At 41.0% G+C, this 18,422-nt stretch overlaps 3 protein-coding genes across 3 annotated transcripts; all 3 read left to right on the plus strand.

Moving 5' to 3' along the window:
* The first annotated feature begins 2,107 nt into the window (after positions 1–2,107).
* Positions 2,108–7,083, plus strand: LOC115735675 (peptidyl-prolyl cis-trans isomerase CYP21-1). Its single transcript, XM_030667050.2, has 7 exons — positions 2,108–2,412; positions 4,145–4,235; positions 5,092–5,139; positions 5,508–5,531; positions 5,647–5,829; positions 5,940–6,015; positions 6,471–7,083. The coding sequence occupies exons 1-7, from the start codon at positions 2,311–2,313 to the stop codon at positions 6,631–6,633; spliced, it is 687 nt and encodes a 228-aa protein (XP_030522910.1). The 5' UTR covers positions 2,108–2,310; the 3' UTR covers positions 6,634–7,083.
* Positions 4,245–13,270, plus strand: LOC115735673 (CTL-like protein DDB_G0288717). Its single transcript, XM_030667049.2, has 4 exons — positions 4,245–4,262; positions 8,308–9,354; positions 11,285–11,630; positions 12,872–13,270. The coding sequence occupies exons 2-4, from the start codon at positions 8,333–8,335 to the stop codon at positions 13,130–13,132; spliced, it is 1,629 nt and encodes a 542-aa protein (XP_030522909.1). The 5' UTR covers positions 4,245–4,262; positions 8,308–8,332; the 3' UTR covers positions 13,133–13,270.
* A 2,682-nt stretch (positions 13,271–15,952) lies between these two features.
* LOC115735676 (actin-depolymerizing factor 5) lies at positions 15,953–17,897 on the plus strand. Its single transcript, XM_030667051.2, has 3 exons — positions 15,953–16,108; positions 16,246–16,505; positions 17,482–17,897. The coding sequence occupies exons 1-3, from the start codon at positions 16,088–16,090 to the stop codon at positions 17,630–17,632; spliced, it is 432 nt and encodes a 143-aa protein (XP_030522911.1). The 5' UTR covers positions 15,953–16,087; the 3' UTR covers positions 17,633–17,897.
* Positions 17,898–18,422: the final 525 nt, after the last annotated feature.

The following is an 18,422-nucleotide window of genomic DNA, read 5'->3' on the forward strand; positions in this document are numbered from 1 at the left end:
GCGGCATTTCGGGAGCTTCACGGTTTTGTACTTTTAACATGCAAGGAAATACTTTTCGAGAAGGTAATCCGTTTTGAAAGTGCTCAGGCATGTGTATGCCTAACTTTAGAGTTTTAAATCATAGTTATGTTTTTCATGAGTTGATTACAGTTTTCACACACATATATATATATATATATATATATATATTGTAGAATCGATCTTCCTATGTTCGATACACAGTTTGATTCATTCTTGTCCCATTTACCGTATGAAAAGACTGTCAAAAGCGACTTTTTGTCCAGGCTTTCATTGCCTTGTCGATCACTTCCCGCTTTTGTTGAACTAGATCGTTACAAGTGCAACACGAGCGACGTGGTGCTTTGTTAAAGGACAAAGCGATCGCCGCCCAAGCAAATTTCCCGAGGTCTCTCTTCTTCTCCCTTCTCATCTCCGGTTCCCTTTTAATTTTAGGTTATTTCCCTTTTCTCTATCTTTTAGAATTTTTAGTTGTTTACGTAGACGACGCAATCGATATCATTGAGATTTGAAGATCGAATTGTGAGAGGCTCGAAAGAAATACTCTCTCCGAAACCGCTCGCTCGCTCCGACTTTGGGTACTTAATCTGGCTTGTTGAGCGCTCCCCTTATTTCTGTCTTCGGCAATCGGTATTTCTGAAAATGATTTTGTGATTAACCAATATCTCTTATGTAGTTTTTTTTTCTCCCGATCTAGAATTAGATCTAGAGTTGGGAGCTCCTCTATCCCAATTTAGATATAGATCTAGGATTTACAAGGTGTTTTCTATATTCTTTTAACTTTTTGGTGTCATTATATTTTCTATATGGTAATGGTGTTGGAGACGCCGAACTCGGGCATACATCGCATTTTGGCAAAACCGTAGTTACTAGAGAGAGATTTCTTGGCCTGTTCTTGCCATTGATGTTGATATGAGATTCGGTGATCAGATGCTATTTGTGCTTCGATGCTTCAAATGATTCTTCCTTGTGGACTGGGCGATTCGCTGCGGGGTGTACCAAGTTGATTCTCTTTTTAGATTAGCTGTTTTAGTTGTTTTGTGGGATTTGCATCTTTATCTTGAAGTTATATTCCCCTCTTTCATATAAAATGAAGATTTTCATTTCGACAAAAGAAGAAGAAAAAGAAGAGAGAAAGCATGGGACTTTGCGTACTTTCATGATTCAATGCGAATTCTAACATTTCAAAGTGTCGAGAGAAGTAACTGTTTCTCTTTTGTTTAAGAGATGAGCTTTACATGCGTCGAAGTAGGTCCATTTCTTAAAAGTTCTTAATGGGTGAAATCGAAAAAAGACGATGCATTTAATTAACATGATATCAACATAGGTATTATTGAATTCAAATTCCGATGTTTCTTTTTTATCGGCTAAAGTACACTACAAGTGCCAAAATTTATATATGGTGCTCACTTTAGTGCCAAAACTTTCAAAATCATAGTTTATGTATCAATTTTGTTTTTCAAAAACGCTCACTTCGGTGACAAAATCGATTTTAATATCTGACATGGCTCGCCGAAAATCAAACATGGCCTAATTTTGATTAATATTTGAGCTGATGTGGCTTACCGGAGTTGATCTTGAAGTGAACATTTAAAAAAAAATTGGCATTTAAGTGATTGTTTTGAAAATTTTAGCATTGAAGTGATTGTTTTTAAAAAAAAATTGACACTTAAGTAATCGTTTTGAAAATTTTGAAAAGACAATGAGCACTGTACATAAGTTTTGATACTTATAATGTATTTAAGCAGTTTACTATATTTCGATCTTATTTCGGCGGGATCTTCATGGGTATTGAGTATCTAAGCCGTTGCTTTACTACATTGGGATGTTCGAAAAACTAATATCCTTGTCAGAAAAGATCCACCGTGAAGCTGGGTGATCCAATTGTAATTGAGTGTCAAAGCATCCTAGGGACTTTTTCCGGCCCAATGACTGAAACTAAGTAGGGCTCGACCCATTTTTTAATAAGGCCCGGCCCGTTTAATTGGTTAAACTAGGCCCGAATCATTTAGCCCATATCCACTTCACAAGTAGGCCCGGTCTAATAAATATCTCATCTGCACTCCGATCTCACTCGGATGCTGCGACTGCGACTGACGAACAGCAGCAGTGAGTAGCACGGTCCACAAGTTCGCTGAAGTCTGCGTCGATCAACATGCGCTCAGCTCCGACTCCTGCAGAAACGGATCGAAATTGAGGATTCGCGCGAGTCGTGACTCCCAGCTCGTTGGAGGTTCGACGGGAGGCGGTTTGACGATCGAGCGCTTCTATGTCTTCTTCTGCAACTCGGGAATGATGCTTCGGGCGATCTCGGTTCTGGTCCAGCCTCGGTTCATCCTCGTCTTCCTCGCCCTCTCCGTCCTCTTCGTTTTCGCTTTCTCGTTCTCGAGACAGGTGCGGTCTCCTGTTCAGTTGTGCGTGTTGTCTGTCTACGTGGATTTGATCGCGAAACTGGGTTCTGAGTTATTCGGATCTCGTAGTAATCATCTGTGTTGATCATCGATTCGCGCTGTGCATTTCGGCGTTAGAGCTAATCTGTTGGAGTGGTTTTATCGAATGGAACTCCGAACATCTTGTTTGGTGTTGCGGAGTGAGCATCTGAAGTCCTTGCTTTGTGTTTTGCCTCCAGCATATTCTAGACATCGTCAACGATTAGCAATTGTTCACGATCATAAGCCTTTTTTTTTTGTCGATTTTCAGTTTCTTAATTTTGGAGGAGAAGCTCGGTGTCAAGTTGATAGAGAATGCTTTTGTGTATTGTGAGCCTTTCTTTGAGCGTTCAGGTTAGGCTGATCCGATGCTGTTGAAATACTAGATGGTGTGCCTTTGGCTAGGACCGAGATGTAACTTGGGTATTCTAAATTTTTGTATAGTAGATGTGAGTTTCGGTGGAACTTCTTACATGATTCTTTGGTTTGCTCCGATTGACAAGCATTGATTTCAATGTGGATGCAGAGTATACTGAGCTTCTGGTGCTTTTGGTGTTGAGAGTTAGCTGGAGGACCTTTTTCCCCCCTGCATGTTGCCTCTAGTTGGCTTCATAAACAGGAGCTGGGAAGATCTTGTGAGGCATTGGATGATATTGGACTGATCACATGTTTCGCTTTCATGTTTGGGATGGTTTAGCGGAGGAGTATGCGGAATTTAGCATTCTAGTTTAAGGGCAATCGCCTCTGACGGGAATGCTTGCAGATGAACATGTGGAGAGGACATAAGTGGAGTAGCCCATCTATTATCTCAGTACGAAGTCTGAGAATCTAATATACAGGCTGACATATAATGATATTATACCCATGGTTGGGTGAAAGAAGTTGATCTTGCTGCTTTTGCTTCTAGATATTAACACATGTCTCAGCCTTTGTTCTGATGTTTACTTGGACTGGACTGTATCTCAGTATGAAGTCTGAGATAGATAAGTGGAGTAGCCCATCTATTATCTCAGTACGAAGTCTGAGAATCTGATATACAGGCTAACATATAGTGATATTATACCCATGGTTGGGTGAAAGAAGTTGATCTTGCTGCTTGCTAACTTGCTTCTAGATATTAGCACACGTCTCAGCCCTCGTTCTGATGTTTACTTGGACTGGACTGTATCGGGTATACCACGGAGTGGGGGGGAAAAAGAGAGGTAAAGAAAGCACGAAGTAAGTTGAGGATGTGAAGTAAGTACACCTGTAAAAAGAAGAGTTGTCTTATGGGCAGGTATTCGGATTACTTGAACAGCTGGAGAATCCTCTAGTATGCGTATCTCGTGAAGTAGAAAAGGGAGAAGGCTATTCTACCTTCTCAAGCGTCATGCAGCTTGCTAGAGTTATGAAACGAATAGCCACAGTACTAAAATGAGAATATACTCTTTTTTTAATCCATCTATAACTACTTGAGAAGGTAGAATAACTTCATATTTCGCTGATAGTCTCTTCGACACCCACGGCAGTATTATATTAGCAAAAGACAAACATTATTCTATTGGAAAGATACCGAGGGGATATCACCCCTATACAGCGACAGCGTTATTGGCTATATAAGTGTTTTTTTACCTATATTAGTTAATCCTCTTGCAGAAAATGCTATTTGTAATTCTAGTACTAATGGATAATCTAATTACTTCCTCTTTAATGCTTAGAGAGGGGACCACCAAGACCACCAAGAAGAAGAAGTGCCTGAAATTACCCACAGAGTATACTTGGATGTTGACATTGAAGAACAGCATTTCGGTCTCTCTCTCTCTCTCTCTCTCTCTCAAACACACACACACACACACACACACACACACACACACACACACCTCGATTTGTCTACTCATGTGAGCACAAGTGCAGGTGTCTATGTCCTATCTTCTGTGTATCTGTTTTCTCTTCTTCATAGCAAAATCCTCTTTTTCCCTCTTTTTACACTCTGTTTGGATGGAGTCAGATGAAAGGAAAAGGAATGATTTAAACAAGTACTGGATGAGAAGAAGAAATGGAAACAAATGGAATGGCAATTTCATTGTCTGGATGGGACGAAGAAAATTGAAGGAAAAAGGAAGGAAATGAGAAAAAAAAAAGGCCACGAACAATAGTAACTCTCAAATCTCTCAAAAATGCCATCACTTTTGAAGGGATTCAGAGGGATTAAAAACTTACTGAAATCAACTATATGAGAGCAAAAAGACATCCTTCCAAAGCCATTCTTTTCTCTCCTATCAAACCAACCAAACAAGGTTTCATAAATCCATTCTTAAAATCCCTTCCCTCCTTTTTTATACTGTCTTTTCTTCGTTAAAATCAGGTTTATCTATGAGGTCATTTCTCCGCATATTGTTGAGCAAAATATGTTGGTTCTAGGTGGTTCTTGTTTTACCCGAGGCACGCCTTGAAGGCGAAACAACTCACCATCATATGTAGAACTTTTTCAATATCTGTAGGAATTTGACTCTACTTCTCAATATAGATTTTTCCTAATTATATCGACTTCTGTGTCGAATTGCAATGATAGACCATGGCGACTTAAACAATTTGAGCATCTGCTTGCTATAATGGATGCTGTTTATCAATGATCTAACCTTTTTAAGATTACACTCTTATGCAGGTAGAATTGTGATTGGATTATATGGCGAGGTGGTGCCAAGAACTGTAGGTTCGTAAGTACTGAGTGTGTCTCTACCAAAGTCATGTTGCCTTGTCATTTGTTAATCATGAGCTTGAGAGTAACCATTTCCCATTTTCAGTTTCAGTATTAGGGCTGCCCTAAATATGGAAATGTTTGTTTTGACCAGTTTGCTTAGATGATCCGGAAATTGAAAAGCAGTACTGCTTCGATGACAGATACTTAGATCCGTATCCAACTACCCCAATCTTCTTCTTCTTTGAGGCTCTACACCTTTTTTTTCTTTTTTATGAAAGATCCAGATGTTTGTATTTCTCTTAGAGATATTTCTCATATTTGGGCATTTATGATATGCGCAAGCAGCAGCTTTGCCTGACTTTTAGTTATTTCTTTTGCAGAAAATTTCCGGGCTTTGTGCACAGGTATGTGGTTTTTCTTACTAGCAGTTTGACAGCATTTTGTTTAGTGCACCCAGAACTGCTGAGAAGAGCATGTTGAGTCATCTTAACTAGCATCCGCTAATTTGTATAATTGTAGGGGAAAAGGGCAAGAGTGCCGGTGGGAAAAAACTCCACTACAAAGGAACACCTTTTCACCGTATAATATCTGGCTTCATGATTCAAGGTGGAGATATTATCTATGGTGATGGAAGAGGATATGAATCTATATATGGTGGCACCTTTGCTGATGAGAATTTTAGGATAAAGCATTCCCACGCAGGTGTCAGTTCTTTTATGATTGAGTAGTCTTTTTTGGGTCATTACAGTCACAAATCTTGGATATTGTGGAGATTAAAAAATTGTGACGTCTTTGTTCTTTTTAAACTACAGGTGTCATTTCCATGGTGAATTCGGGCCCTGACTCTAATGGATCTCAATTCTTTATTACCACAATCAAAGCCAGCTGGTAAGGCTTTATGTGGATTATTTAGATTATAAGATGTATTGTGTTCCCTAATAAACGTGGTTCATAAAATTCATATTTCTAGTGCCTTACGGGCTTCATGTAGTCCTTTAAGATCTCAACTACTCTGCAGGTTGGATGCCAAGGTCGTTTGGTCAATCTGGTTATGGCTGACAGCCAAAAAGTAGTTTTGTCGAATAAAAGACTTGAATAGGTGTCACTAAATATTTATTCGCTCTCCAAGTTCGTGTCGTGGCGTCTTATTTCTTCTATCTTCTTTTCTTGCTTTTACTCAAGAATGAGACACTGCACCTGCAGTCAAAGAGACAAATTGACTGCAGGATGTTCTAAAATTAAGTATTTTACATGAGTTTCTTGAGTTTCCATTCTTCATTTTTGTCGTCGTTACTTTTGTTTTTCTTAGGTTAATTTGCTTTCATTTCTTCTGAATGTGTCAGGTTGGATCGAGAGCATGTTGTTTTCGGCAGGGTAATTCAAGGCATGGACATTGTCTATGCAATTGAAGGTGGAGCTGGAACATACAATGGAAAGCCCAGAAAGAAAGTCATAGTCGCCGACTCTGGAGAGATTCCGAGAAGTAAGTGGGACGAGGAAAGGTGACCACCTTTTATTTTTGGGTACACGCAGTTAGGCTAACTGGCATGAGAGCCCCAATCTCATTACCTGGACTTAGAAGCGAGGTTCTCTCCTTTGATCTACATATGTCGCCCCTTGTCTTTTGTCCTGAAAGCTGGCTACCCCAGCTAACTCCAACGGTCACAATTAACAGTGTCACAGTTCTTGGAAATGCCATAGGGTTGTTATTTTGTACCCGGAGTTCTACGGTGTATTCTTTGTAGATGAATAGGTTCACACAACTATTTTTCTGGCCTTTTGCTTTGGTCTGCTCTTCCATTCACGAGCTAATCTACAGGAGTGTGGTCTCATCACCAAGTCCACGAGGTACGAGTCCTGATAAGAATTTCACCTCCCGGTCGATGTGATTGATACAAAGTTTGAACAGATAAAGTGTGCGCCTGAGGGGAATTTCTTGCCTGATTTTGGTATTTGTCTTGGGCTCGATGTGCTTGTGTTAGTTTTAAATATTACACATGCAAAGAATATATTCAATTGATGGAACGGTGATGAGGACGTGATGCATGTTAAACCTGTTCATTACGGAATTGAAGAAATGAGCGTTCTTCTCCATCGATCTCTGATTATAGGATTCCTAAAACCTTGTCTTTAAGAGATGGGTTCTAAACTATGTACTTTTTTTTTTGGTTGAAAAACTATGGATTGATATGCAGGCAGACTTAACTAAAATTAGAAGTGGATAATTTTTCTTTGTTTTTTTTTTTTTTGGAAATAAGACGTAAGGTTGCGGAGTTCTCCGATGAAAGATCATGGAAAATGCGGCCCATTAGGTTTTTTCCGTATAAGCAATCTCATATTCGGATCACTCGTTCTGATTTTGACTCATCTCTTATTTGATTTATTACTTTATGATTTCAGATTTAGCTATTTAAAATGATTTTTTTTTTTATCATACAAAGAAAGAAAAGGAAGATATCCGATAGGAGGGGAAGGAAAAGGTGTTCTCTTGTGATAAAGATCTATGCCCTATTCAAATGGAGAACCGCGCGAGGTAAAATTTCGAGTTCGAAGGGGGAAAGTTCGTGATCCGCTGGGAAGAGCATGCTGCTTTTAGTTCTCATGCGACAATGTTTGGTGGCAGTGGTTTGGTTGGACTAGTTATTTTCTTTAAACTAAGACAAGATAAGATTCTGACTTAGGTACAAGATATGATTCATTATTACTCTCTTGTTCCCATCTCGCGACAAGTTCCTCTCCATTTTAATGAAAGAAAGTCGGTTTCTTGACAAACCGAAGATAGAACGCGCCTACTTTGTCCTAATGACTTGTAATTAGTTAGCCTCAGCTATAAAAACAGAACGGTGATCATATATATTCTCAAAGCTCCCTTCTTCTCCCCCCCCCCGGCCCCCCAACACAAAGGTTCGACTTTTTCACCTGACAGAACTGCTCCTGGTCCACACCAGTTGCCACCAAACCAGTAGTCGACGAGAAGGATAGAGAAAACAAAAATTAAAAAAAAAGGAGAAAAGCCGTGGCTAAATTTTCACCATCTTCCTCTTTACAGCCGACCTTGCTTGCCAGCCCGTGTTCGTGTCCATGTTCATGTTGATCTCCTTTTCTCTCTCGGTGGCACCAGTCAACGCACACAAACGCATATGCTGTCACTCTCTCCCCTGCAGCTCCATCTTCTCTGATTCTCTCTCTCTCTCTCTCTCTAGCTATGGGCAGCACGGAAGAACCCAACAGGCCCGCCTCCTCCCTCTACGACTCTTCCTCGCCCTCTCAGCCGCTCCTCTCCACGCCCCCGCCTGAAGCCGACCCGCATCCCGAGTCCGACCCGACCCAGTACCTCCAGATCACCTACAACTACGGCCCTCGACCCTTCAAGGACCTCCCTTTCCTCGTCTTGTTCCTCCTCCTCGTCCTCCTCACGTTCGCCTTCGGAATCTTCTCCATCTTCCACAGAAACACCGAGTACTCCGACGTCTCCTCTTACTCCTACAGCTCCACTTCCTCGTCTTGCGTCAAGAACTCCACTTCGCTTGCTTGGCGTAACGCCTTTAATGTTTCTTCCTCTTTATCTTCTACTGTTCTGACGGATTTGATATGGGTTCTTGTTATTACTTTGATCTTGAGCGTGCCCATTTGTTTCTCGCTTCTCTTGTTGCTCAAGCACTACACCAAGCAGGTCGTTTACGCCTTGCTACCCTTCTTCGTGCTCATTCCGGTCTTCTTGAATGTCTATTGGTTCGTTGCTTGCACGGTCAGCTCTAGCTGCAGCGACGATTTTCCCTTGGTTTATCGGATTTTGGTGCTGGTGTTTGTGTTCTTGGTCATTGGGGTGATCGTCTGGATTTTTGTGGCTAATTGGCACAGAATCGAGCTCACCGTGACGATAATTGGGGTCGCCTCTGATGCTCTGTCGAGGAATTTGGCCTTGTTTGGGGTGTTGCCGTGTATGACTCTAGGTTTGTTGATTTACTATGCTCCCATTGTTGTGTTCTTGGTGCTCGCCAGGCAAAATGGGGAAATTGTGGCGAGTGAATCGGATGGAGAGTACACCTGTGAATGGAAGCAAGATAGCTGGGTGCCTGCTTATTTTGCACTGGCGATCCTTACTATGATGTGGTCTTTGACGGTGACGATCGAAGCTCAGGCTTATGTGATCAGCGGAACCATTGCCCAGTGGTACTTCTCCAAGGAGGATACAGCTCCAAGGAGGAGTATTAGAAGTTCTTTAAGGTAATTTCCTACAAGTTCTCACGCGGTTTCTTGCAGGCTCTCTCTTGTTCAGTGAAAAGAAGATGGTTCCTAACTAGGTTAGAAGATTCCATACGGCAATATTTTGACCTTTACCCAGATTAGCTGTTGATGTCCACAATTTAGATGGTTAGTCTTACAATGCTGTGAGTCAGCAAGAAATGTACACATGTGCCATAACCATAGACACGCTGTGCACCAACTTTAGTAAAGAGTGGATTCGCTCTTGATTGCATCTACTATTATAGCTGGGAAATATTGAATGAGCAACATTTTAGAAGGACTATCAATAACCATCACACATAGAGTCGGTCGAACTGACTTGAGTCACTACGAGATATTGATGGGGACAGTGGAACTAGAATGGGACTTGTGTAATATTGCTGTAGGTGTTAATGCATGCGTGCCAAGTGACCCTTGTAGATACATCAATGTGAACAATTGACTAGATATCCACAATAGAAATTGGAAAGAGAAAACGTGTCTGCTGGTTATCAATCAACTTGGAAGTGTTGATCTTGTCCTTTGGTTGCATGAACTCTTCTTTTCACTTAGCTTTCAACATTGTGTTGGGCTGTTGAATGGACTTGTAGTCACCATAACTGGGCTATGCTTTTAGCCTCTCTATAATTCTTAATATCTTACAAATCTTTACTCACCAATGTGAATCAAGTCCATGTGACATTGGAGTGACATATAATTCCAATACCTTCCATTTTCAGTCACCCATGCTTCTTCGTATGAGACTGCCCTACTCGGGGGTATAATGCTGCAGGATGATTGCACGGGTAAATTGTTTTCCCTGATGTAAATGTTCATGAACATTGTGAGGTGCCGCTCCACTCATTGTCACTGTTCTTGAGGAGCTAATTGAAATATGCTATACGAAATTTTGATTGCACATGATCTAAGCTTGAGGAGACTCAAGCAAGTTCAGCCCTGTAGATTGCAGAAATGCAATAAACCATTTTTCAGTTACATAAGCTCAGAACGCAGCTCTCTTTTTCTAGTACCAGCCACCGCAGAGCATTGGAAGTACCGTCTTCGGTAGTCATTCGCTGTCTCTGAAAATATGGACTTTCTATCTGCCTTGAACTCTTCTTGAATGGCCTGAACGATAGAATGTTCTCTGGCCATTTTCTTTTCTGATTCTGGCATTGCTTCTCATTATGCTCTTTTTCCTCTTGGATTTATTTCTCTCTCTCTTTTAAAGGCTCCACTACTACCCACATGATTCTCTTGCTTCATTAGTAGTTTTAGTAAGTAGGATTGCTTTAACTTGTTTCCGGTAACAACTGTCATTCATACGTAGGCTCCAACTCGATCTTGTGGGAGACTGCCCTCCTAGGGGGCACCATCAAATCTTTGAAAAGGGGCCAAATCTTGTATTTGACGGTTGGTGTGGCGGTAGGCTTCACTTCTACGACTACCTTGTCATCCATTACGAAAAGATCTTCCTCCGAGTGGATAGCCTAGAGGATGAGCTATGTCTTACTATCGCCCAGAATAGGCTGAGAGAGAGTCCTTAGCTTGAGCTTGCATTTACCCCAATTAGATTCAGGCATGATACACTTTTTCGTTATTGGGAGAATGGTTGAATCAAAATAATTCCCTTTAAAGTTCTATTTCTGTCAGAGGGCAATAGCAATTTACTTCTTTTAAAAGCTTACATGAATGTCTGGTTAACGTACTCACAGGTGGATTAGCCCTTAGCAGTTCCAGCATTATAGCCATTATCTAAGTTAAGCAGTTCTTTGGACCAAAAAAAAAAAAAAATTAAGCAGTTCTAACATTATTCCTCTAAGTTGTTGGAGAGAAACATTATAAGTCTCTGGCGACATTTTTGTCTTTGAAAATGATAAAATTGTAATGACATGTTAATTGAAAATGCCTTTTCTTTGTGATCATACAGGAATGCTTTTGGTCCCTCCTCGGGAACAATATGTCTCTCTGGATTGCTTATTTGTGTAGTTCGCCTAGTGCGGACTGCAGTTGATGGTGCAAAACGGGAAGATGCCCCTGGAATCGTGAACCTTGTGCTTCGTTGCTGTGTTAACACCTTACTATCAGCCGTTGATTTTTTAAATAAGTTCACCATAAACTTTGCGGCCATAACAGGTGAAGCCTACTGCACATCTGCTAGGATGACATATGAGCTTTTGAAGCGCAATCTCCTTTCTGCTGTCTTTGTGGAGACTATTTCAACCCGATTACTAGGGGGGATTGTTTTTGTATTCTCAGCAATATATGCAGTTGTGGTAAGTGGTTGAAATCAGGTTTAAGTCTTTCATTTGAACGTCTCATGTCGAGAGTGATTTTGAGTTTGTTCAAGTTGTCGTCTTTGCGGTCCCTATATCCAATTTTATGACTTATGTGCTACTCAAGACATTCACAAGCATGTAGTCACAGGTGTTCAGAACACATATATTGAGCCTTTGAGTGGCTCCCCTTTTTATTGCCCTATCTGATCAACTGACTAAGTCAACACTGAAGACCCTAGTTTCTTTTGAGCATAGAAATCTGAATATACGGACTACCCTAACCAATGCCCTTGAATCATAGTGAAATATGAAGAGTAGATTTTGGTGTAGATCGTGGACTCTCTCTTGATTTGCTTCGACATAGGTAGTCCTCCTCTGACTTAAAAAAGTGATGGCACCACTCTGATGTTCATAAGAGTTGAAATGCTTGCTCTAGATCGAACCAAACCTAATAAAACTGTTAATATTTGTTTATCGGTTTTGTTTTGGGTCTGCTTTCTTTCTTTCTCTTTTTTTTTTTTTCTGTTTTTTTTTGTCATTGGTTTGGTTTTTGCTGGTTTATAATGCTGAAACCGATAAAATCAAACCAACCTGATAAGTTTTTTTGTTTTTTTGGTCGACCAAACTCATAAGTTTGATAAGTAAACTTATTTTCCTTTCCACCAATAAAATTTGTAGTTCTTCCCATCTAAGTTTGCTCTAAACTATTATGTGAAAGTTTTCTAGTTCTCAAATTGCTCATTATTGATTGACTATTGATCTCAAGTAGTACTTGCTAAATATTTTTCCATTATGTTTTGTGGTTCTTATATTTAGTTAGATAATGTTTTTAATGTTATTGATAATTAATTGGATTGTATTCATTTTTCCAATACGCGTGTAAAAAATAGTTGTTTTTTTTTTTTTTGGTTGATTTACATTGCGCATTGAAGTTTTCTAGTATGTTTTAAACTTCTCACTTGTACATTGACTTGATCGTAGAGGTTTGAAACAGAATAAACCAATAACAAATCGAAGTTATTGGTGTGATCTGAGTTGCAAGTGTACTGGTTTGCTTTGGTTCTGGTTGAGATTTTCCCACCAATAAGTTTGGTTTGGACTGAAAATACCACCACCACAAACCAAACAGAACCTTGAACACCGTAGATAATATGGCCACTCTCTCTCTCTCTCCCCCCCCCTCCCCTCCTCTCATTGCTGGTAGCCTGGTATTGTACTCTGATCTTGTGAATTTTCAGGTGTGGGCTATATTACAAGGCGTAAGCGACCTTGGAGTGGACTCTTACCTTTTGGCAGTTCTGGCATGGGTGCTGCTGATTGTGGTGCTGTGTTTCTTTATCCATGTTTTAGACAATGTGATAGACACCGTGTACGTGTGCTATGCCATAGATAGGGATAGAGGGGAAGTCTGTAAACAGGATGTCCACGAGGTCTATGTTCATCTTCCCCTCAGTAGAAACAGTAGGTCGTCTCTCGTCTCGCGGACCCATGCTGTATGAGTAATCATGTGTTGAAATCCTGTGTTTCTGTAATTCCAATTGTTCTCTGTGAAAGTAATAACTGCCCGGTTGGCAAGTTCAACCTTCAATTATCGGATTGTACAATTTTGAGGCTGTCAATAAAGAGTGATTCTTTTGACAAGGGATGGACAGTTAAGTTTGTCATGCAGTGTTTGGCTTACAAAAGAAAAACAGGAGCATTAGCTGATTTCATCTCCATCCAGGTATATAAATCTCTCTCCTTAGAAAGGAAACTACAGAACCACGGAAAAATTATCTGAAATTGCTTTATCAATTGTGGCTTCATTGAGGAGTAAGTGTCCCGGGCATCACCTCCCAAAATAAGGCATGAAATGGAACAGGTTTCTTGATAATGTGGGCAGTTGCGCACATATCATGAGTGTCTCTTTTCTTATATCGTAGGCAGGAAAGCATGTCTTCAGGGCTAGCTCGAACCAGTCATCGCTGCATTCCTCGTTGTGAAGAATCTATCATCCCGATCGAAGCAGGAACTGAGGGGAAAAAAAAAAGGATAAACGAGGACTTCACATTCCAGGTGCTGGCAGCTAAAAAAAGATTGCATTCGGATGTTAATATGTTCAGCAATGCTGTGTCTTCAGATTTGGGTATTACTTATGCCATCCGAGAAGAATTACCCAGAATCCTGTAAAATCACAGACAGATGGCCAGGAACTCCAAGTGATTGTGAATGACAAGTAGGGACATTTAGCAAGAATGAAGCTGGACAATCAATGGGGTGCTTCCACCAGGAAGAAGCTAAACAACTAAACTAGAAGCAGGTATACGCAGATCAACCATGGCCATATATGATCACACCCAGGATTTAACCGGTAAATCTGTCGTGTGGGATTTGGACCATGTGAAGAAGTATGTGAGATTCTAGGAACAAATGCAATCTGCTCGGTCAGTTGTGGGCCTGTTGATCGTGGTTTTCGTCAAAGTGTGGTTCCATCGATCCACATGAGTGCTTTGTCTTCCCCCCAACCACATCCGTTCACCTTCCTTCACTCGTCTTTTTGTGCTTGTACGCCTTTCCTCTCACTCGTTTTTTCGTGCTTGTACTCTCTCTCTCTCTCTCTCTCTCTCTCTCTCTCTCTCTCTCTCTCTCTCTCTCTCTCGAGCTTGCGATTATCAACATCAAAACTCGGTGCTGCCCTTGTAAAAATCCGAAAGGGTTTTTCTTTATTAGAACGATATGATCAATCGAAATTTGACTTTTCCGATCACACAACAGCCACGCATCCGCGCGCACCGATAACCCTAACAGGCTCGCCTTTTTGCAGACATGATGGAAGCTCCGATTGGACGCTCGCCGTGTATTCCGAGGCCCCGTTCTTATAAAATACCATATCATAGTATTTTACCACATGATCAAAAGAGAATGTCTCCCTCATCTTTCCACATGGAATGATCATGGGAATGCTCACAAATCCATGGGGATGCGAAATCATCAAAAGTTAATGCATGTGTTGAAGAATGGGGAAACAAAGCAATCATGGCAATCAAGGGTAAACGGTGGTTGGAGGCATCGTATGAAGATGTACATGCAATGCATTTTGATTCATTTCTATCGAGGCTTATTCACGACTTTTGCCTTACCATTCGTCCACTAACCTGGTCTCCTCTCCCTTATCCATGCTTGAAATTGCAAAAAAGGCAACAAAAAAAAAAAATTATTTTTTTTATTTTTAACTTTTTAGTTTTTTTAATCTTGCTTTGCTTTCACGTAAAGACTATGGTTTTTGGAGAAGGGGAACAGAAAGTAAGAGAGGCGGGTATGCGGGGGTAAAGTCCGAGATGGGACCACTCCATGCCACCATATCTCATTCTCATTTCCTATGCTTGGATAAATCTTTTGGTTCTCGAGAAAAGTTTTGAGAAAAGAAACTTTAAAACGATTAAAAATTTAATCACGTAAGCACCGGCCGTTCTACTTAGGATAATCGGCACCGACTAGACCGCTACATCGGAGACTTTTGGTCTAAATTGGTTGGAAGAACTAAATTAGCAAATCGTCAAAAATTTTGAGACTAAATTGGCACAATTGAAAGGTTTATGATTGAATTGGCAAATCATGAAAAAATCTAAGACTAAATTAGCCTAATTAAAGGTTTAGGACTTCTTTGGCTATTTTCCCCATTTATTTGCTTAAGTGATTGATGTGATTTTCTAAGGCTTTATCGATTGGTTCGTCACTCTTGTAGTGGTGCTAATCGTGCTCGGATCGTGACACTTAACTTAAACATGACCACTCAGCAATGTCCGATGCGAAATGGGGAAAATGAGAAGAGAATAAACCAAAAGACTTTCAATTAGAATCTTATCAGGTTGATATGATGCTTGGGTTGTCAAATCTTAGTTAAGCATGATGATGTACAATACTTGGTACAAAAATTTGGGGGGGAAAAGAGGTAGGAAACCAAGATTTTTCAATTGAAATCTTTCAAATTGATATCATGATTCCCTAATTGACAAAGCCCTAATGTGGTTCTTCTTTGCCAAAATAGAGGAATTCATTAATTGATTTGGTGGGTGCAAATTGGGAAATATGAGCTGAATTGGCAGACACTCCACCGGCTGATGCCAAATCAAACACAAAGCAAATCCACCAAATGCAGACACCAAGTTGGACTTTCTAAAGTCCAAAATTAAAAAAAAATATATAGCTAAAAAAATTAAAATGAAAAATGTACATGAAGAGGATAAAAACGAGGTCAAAGTAATAGCACAAGATCGATGACCCTATGGGGTGGACAAACTTGTAATAATGCGCAAAATTTAGTGGCATTGTAGTCCCTCGTATCTTTATATAAGATCAAGAAGCGCCTCTCCCTCCTCCTGGTCAGACCCCTTTCCCCTCCGAGACAAAAAGCACAGAAGGAAGAAGCATTTCACACAACTCTCTACTTGGAAATCCTTCCGTCCGCATCAACCATGGCCATGGCTTTCAAGATGGTAAATTCGATTTCGATCTCTCTCTCTCTCTCTCTTCCGAATGTTTTCGTTTGTTTCTTATCCATCCGTGAGCTTGTCTTGTCTGTCGATTCGATTTGGGGTTAACATCGACTTTGGTGCCGGCGGGGCAAGCGCAGGCGACGACCGGGATGTGGGTCGCCGACGAGTGCAAGAGCTCGTTCATGGAGATGAAGTGGAAGAAGGTGCACCGCTTCATCGTGTTCAAGATCGATGAGAAGTCGAGGCTGGTCACCGTCGACAAGGTGGGCGGGCCTGGCGAGGGCTTCGACCAGCTCGCCGCGTCCCTCCCCGACGACGACTGCCGGTACGCCGTCTTCGACTTCGACTTCGTCACGGTCGACAACTGCCGGAAGAGCAAGATCTTCTTCATTGCATGGTCCGTCCCTCCCGTCCCACTCTCTCTCTCTCTCTCTCTCAGTTAAAACGTCAAAAACGTTCGTATATCATATTCATGCTCTCGATCACGACCCATATTTTAATATCTTTCTCCTTAGCTTATAATTTAGTGGGACCAATCAATCTGTCCCTTGTGAAAAAATCTGACGTGTGTTAAGATCAATACGTACTTGGAGTCATATGGAAGAATGTCAATTATTGACCTTAGCGTATAAATTAAGCTTCCTACAATCATCATAATGACGTAATGATGCGTACGAAATTGCACGTACCGAATCATAATCGGAGATTTGGAGAAATTATAAGATGTGAATGCCTGAGATTTATTGAAAGTTAGATAGTTTTCTAGACTAAGTAACTTGATAAGAGCTGTCCCACAAAGTCGTAGATCTCGAATCTGACCTTACTTGTCTTCTAGTATGGTGAGAGAGAGAGAGAGAGAGAATAAAGATAGGTGCTAATCAATCTTAATCACAGATTACACTTTATAATCTGGCTTTATTTGCAAGTGCGGTAACAACTTTCATTTTTTTTCTATTCTGCTGTCAACTTTAATAATGGTAACGTTGGATCCCACCATCTCATGATGGTGCATTTCCCATTCGGACCGGCCGGTAGATCAATCAGATCCGGTGTCGCATCAATTCGCGTCGGAGATTAGGTTCAATGAGATAGGTCCGTGCCGAGATCATTGACCCAGGTTCGAAAGGGGTCGAAATTGCTCCGGCGAGTGGCGGAAATGGGCGATCGTGTAAAGCAAACTCACTAGCATGATGATCAAGTTCAATGAAGGGATACACTAACGTCGTGAATCACATGGAACGCAAGGCGGGCATCATCGGAGATGAACGAGCTAAAAAAACGTGAAGATGTTTGCGCTTTGCGGAGTGATAATTAGCTAATTCTTCCACTTTATAGATGATCCTAATTTTGGCGCGAATTATTTGCTTTTTCAGGTCACCGGCGGCGTCGAGAATTAGAGCAAAGATTTTGTATGCGACTTCCAAAGATGGGCTGAGGAGAGCGCTGGAGGGTATCCATTACGAGCTCCAGGCGACCGACCCGACCGAGATGGGCTTTGATGTGATTATGGACCGGGCCAAGTAGATCCGACCCTGATGAATTACCTTAATCATCGAGGATGCCATGCCCCCATCTCACCTTTTTTTTTTTTTGTTGTGGGGGGGCCCCCTCTTATTTAAATAACTCCAAGTAGATGTGTTTGATTTGCCTGATGTTTTGGCCTCTTACCTTTCTAGGGTACTTGGCGCACTAATGTAAGTTAATCCCCCCCACTCTCTAATCTTGTAATAAGGATTTCGGCTAATGGCGTTCGGTAACCTAACGACGAAAAATTGTCAATCTTCTTATTTGTATTTCACTAATTAGAGGAAGCGATTCTCTAATCATGCAAAGCCGAGGCGATTGAGACATTGAAAGATCGTGATCCTTATAGATGGCTTCAATTAAGTTCGGTCGAATTTCAAAATAGTTCGAAAGTCGAGAAATAATTGAACCAATAAATATGCATGAACACGTGCCGCCATGCGAACGAAGTACGGCAAGGATGACGTGGCGTCAAAATTGCATGTGATATCTTCTCGGACAGGAACTAGAATACCCATCCCATTAACTTTTCTGTGCAATTGAGCTTATCCAACAGCTGACACGGCAAGGGACGGCCACGTGTGTGAACAGCACGCCCTCTGAGCGAAAACTATATGTGAACTGGGCTCTGAGTATTGACTGGGCTGGGCTTTTGGATCTTTCGGGCCCCCAATTACAAATTCTCCTCGCTTTGATATTTGGATTAATACCATGAAAAACCCCAAACTGATACACCTATGATAAATTTACTCCAAATTATTTTTTCGACCACCAAAAATCCCAAACTAGT

The sequence above is a fragment of the Rhodamnia argentea genome, chromosome 11 (assembly GCF_020921035.1).
Source record: "Rhodamnia argentea isolate NSW1041297 chromosome 11, ASM2092103v1, whole genome shotgun sequence".
Lineage (NCBI taxonomy): Eukaryota > Viridiplantae > Streptophyta > Magnoliopsida > Myrtales > Myrtaceae > Rhodamnia > Rhodamnia argentea.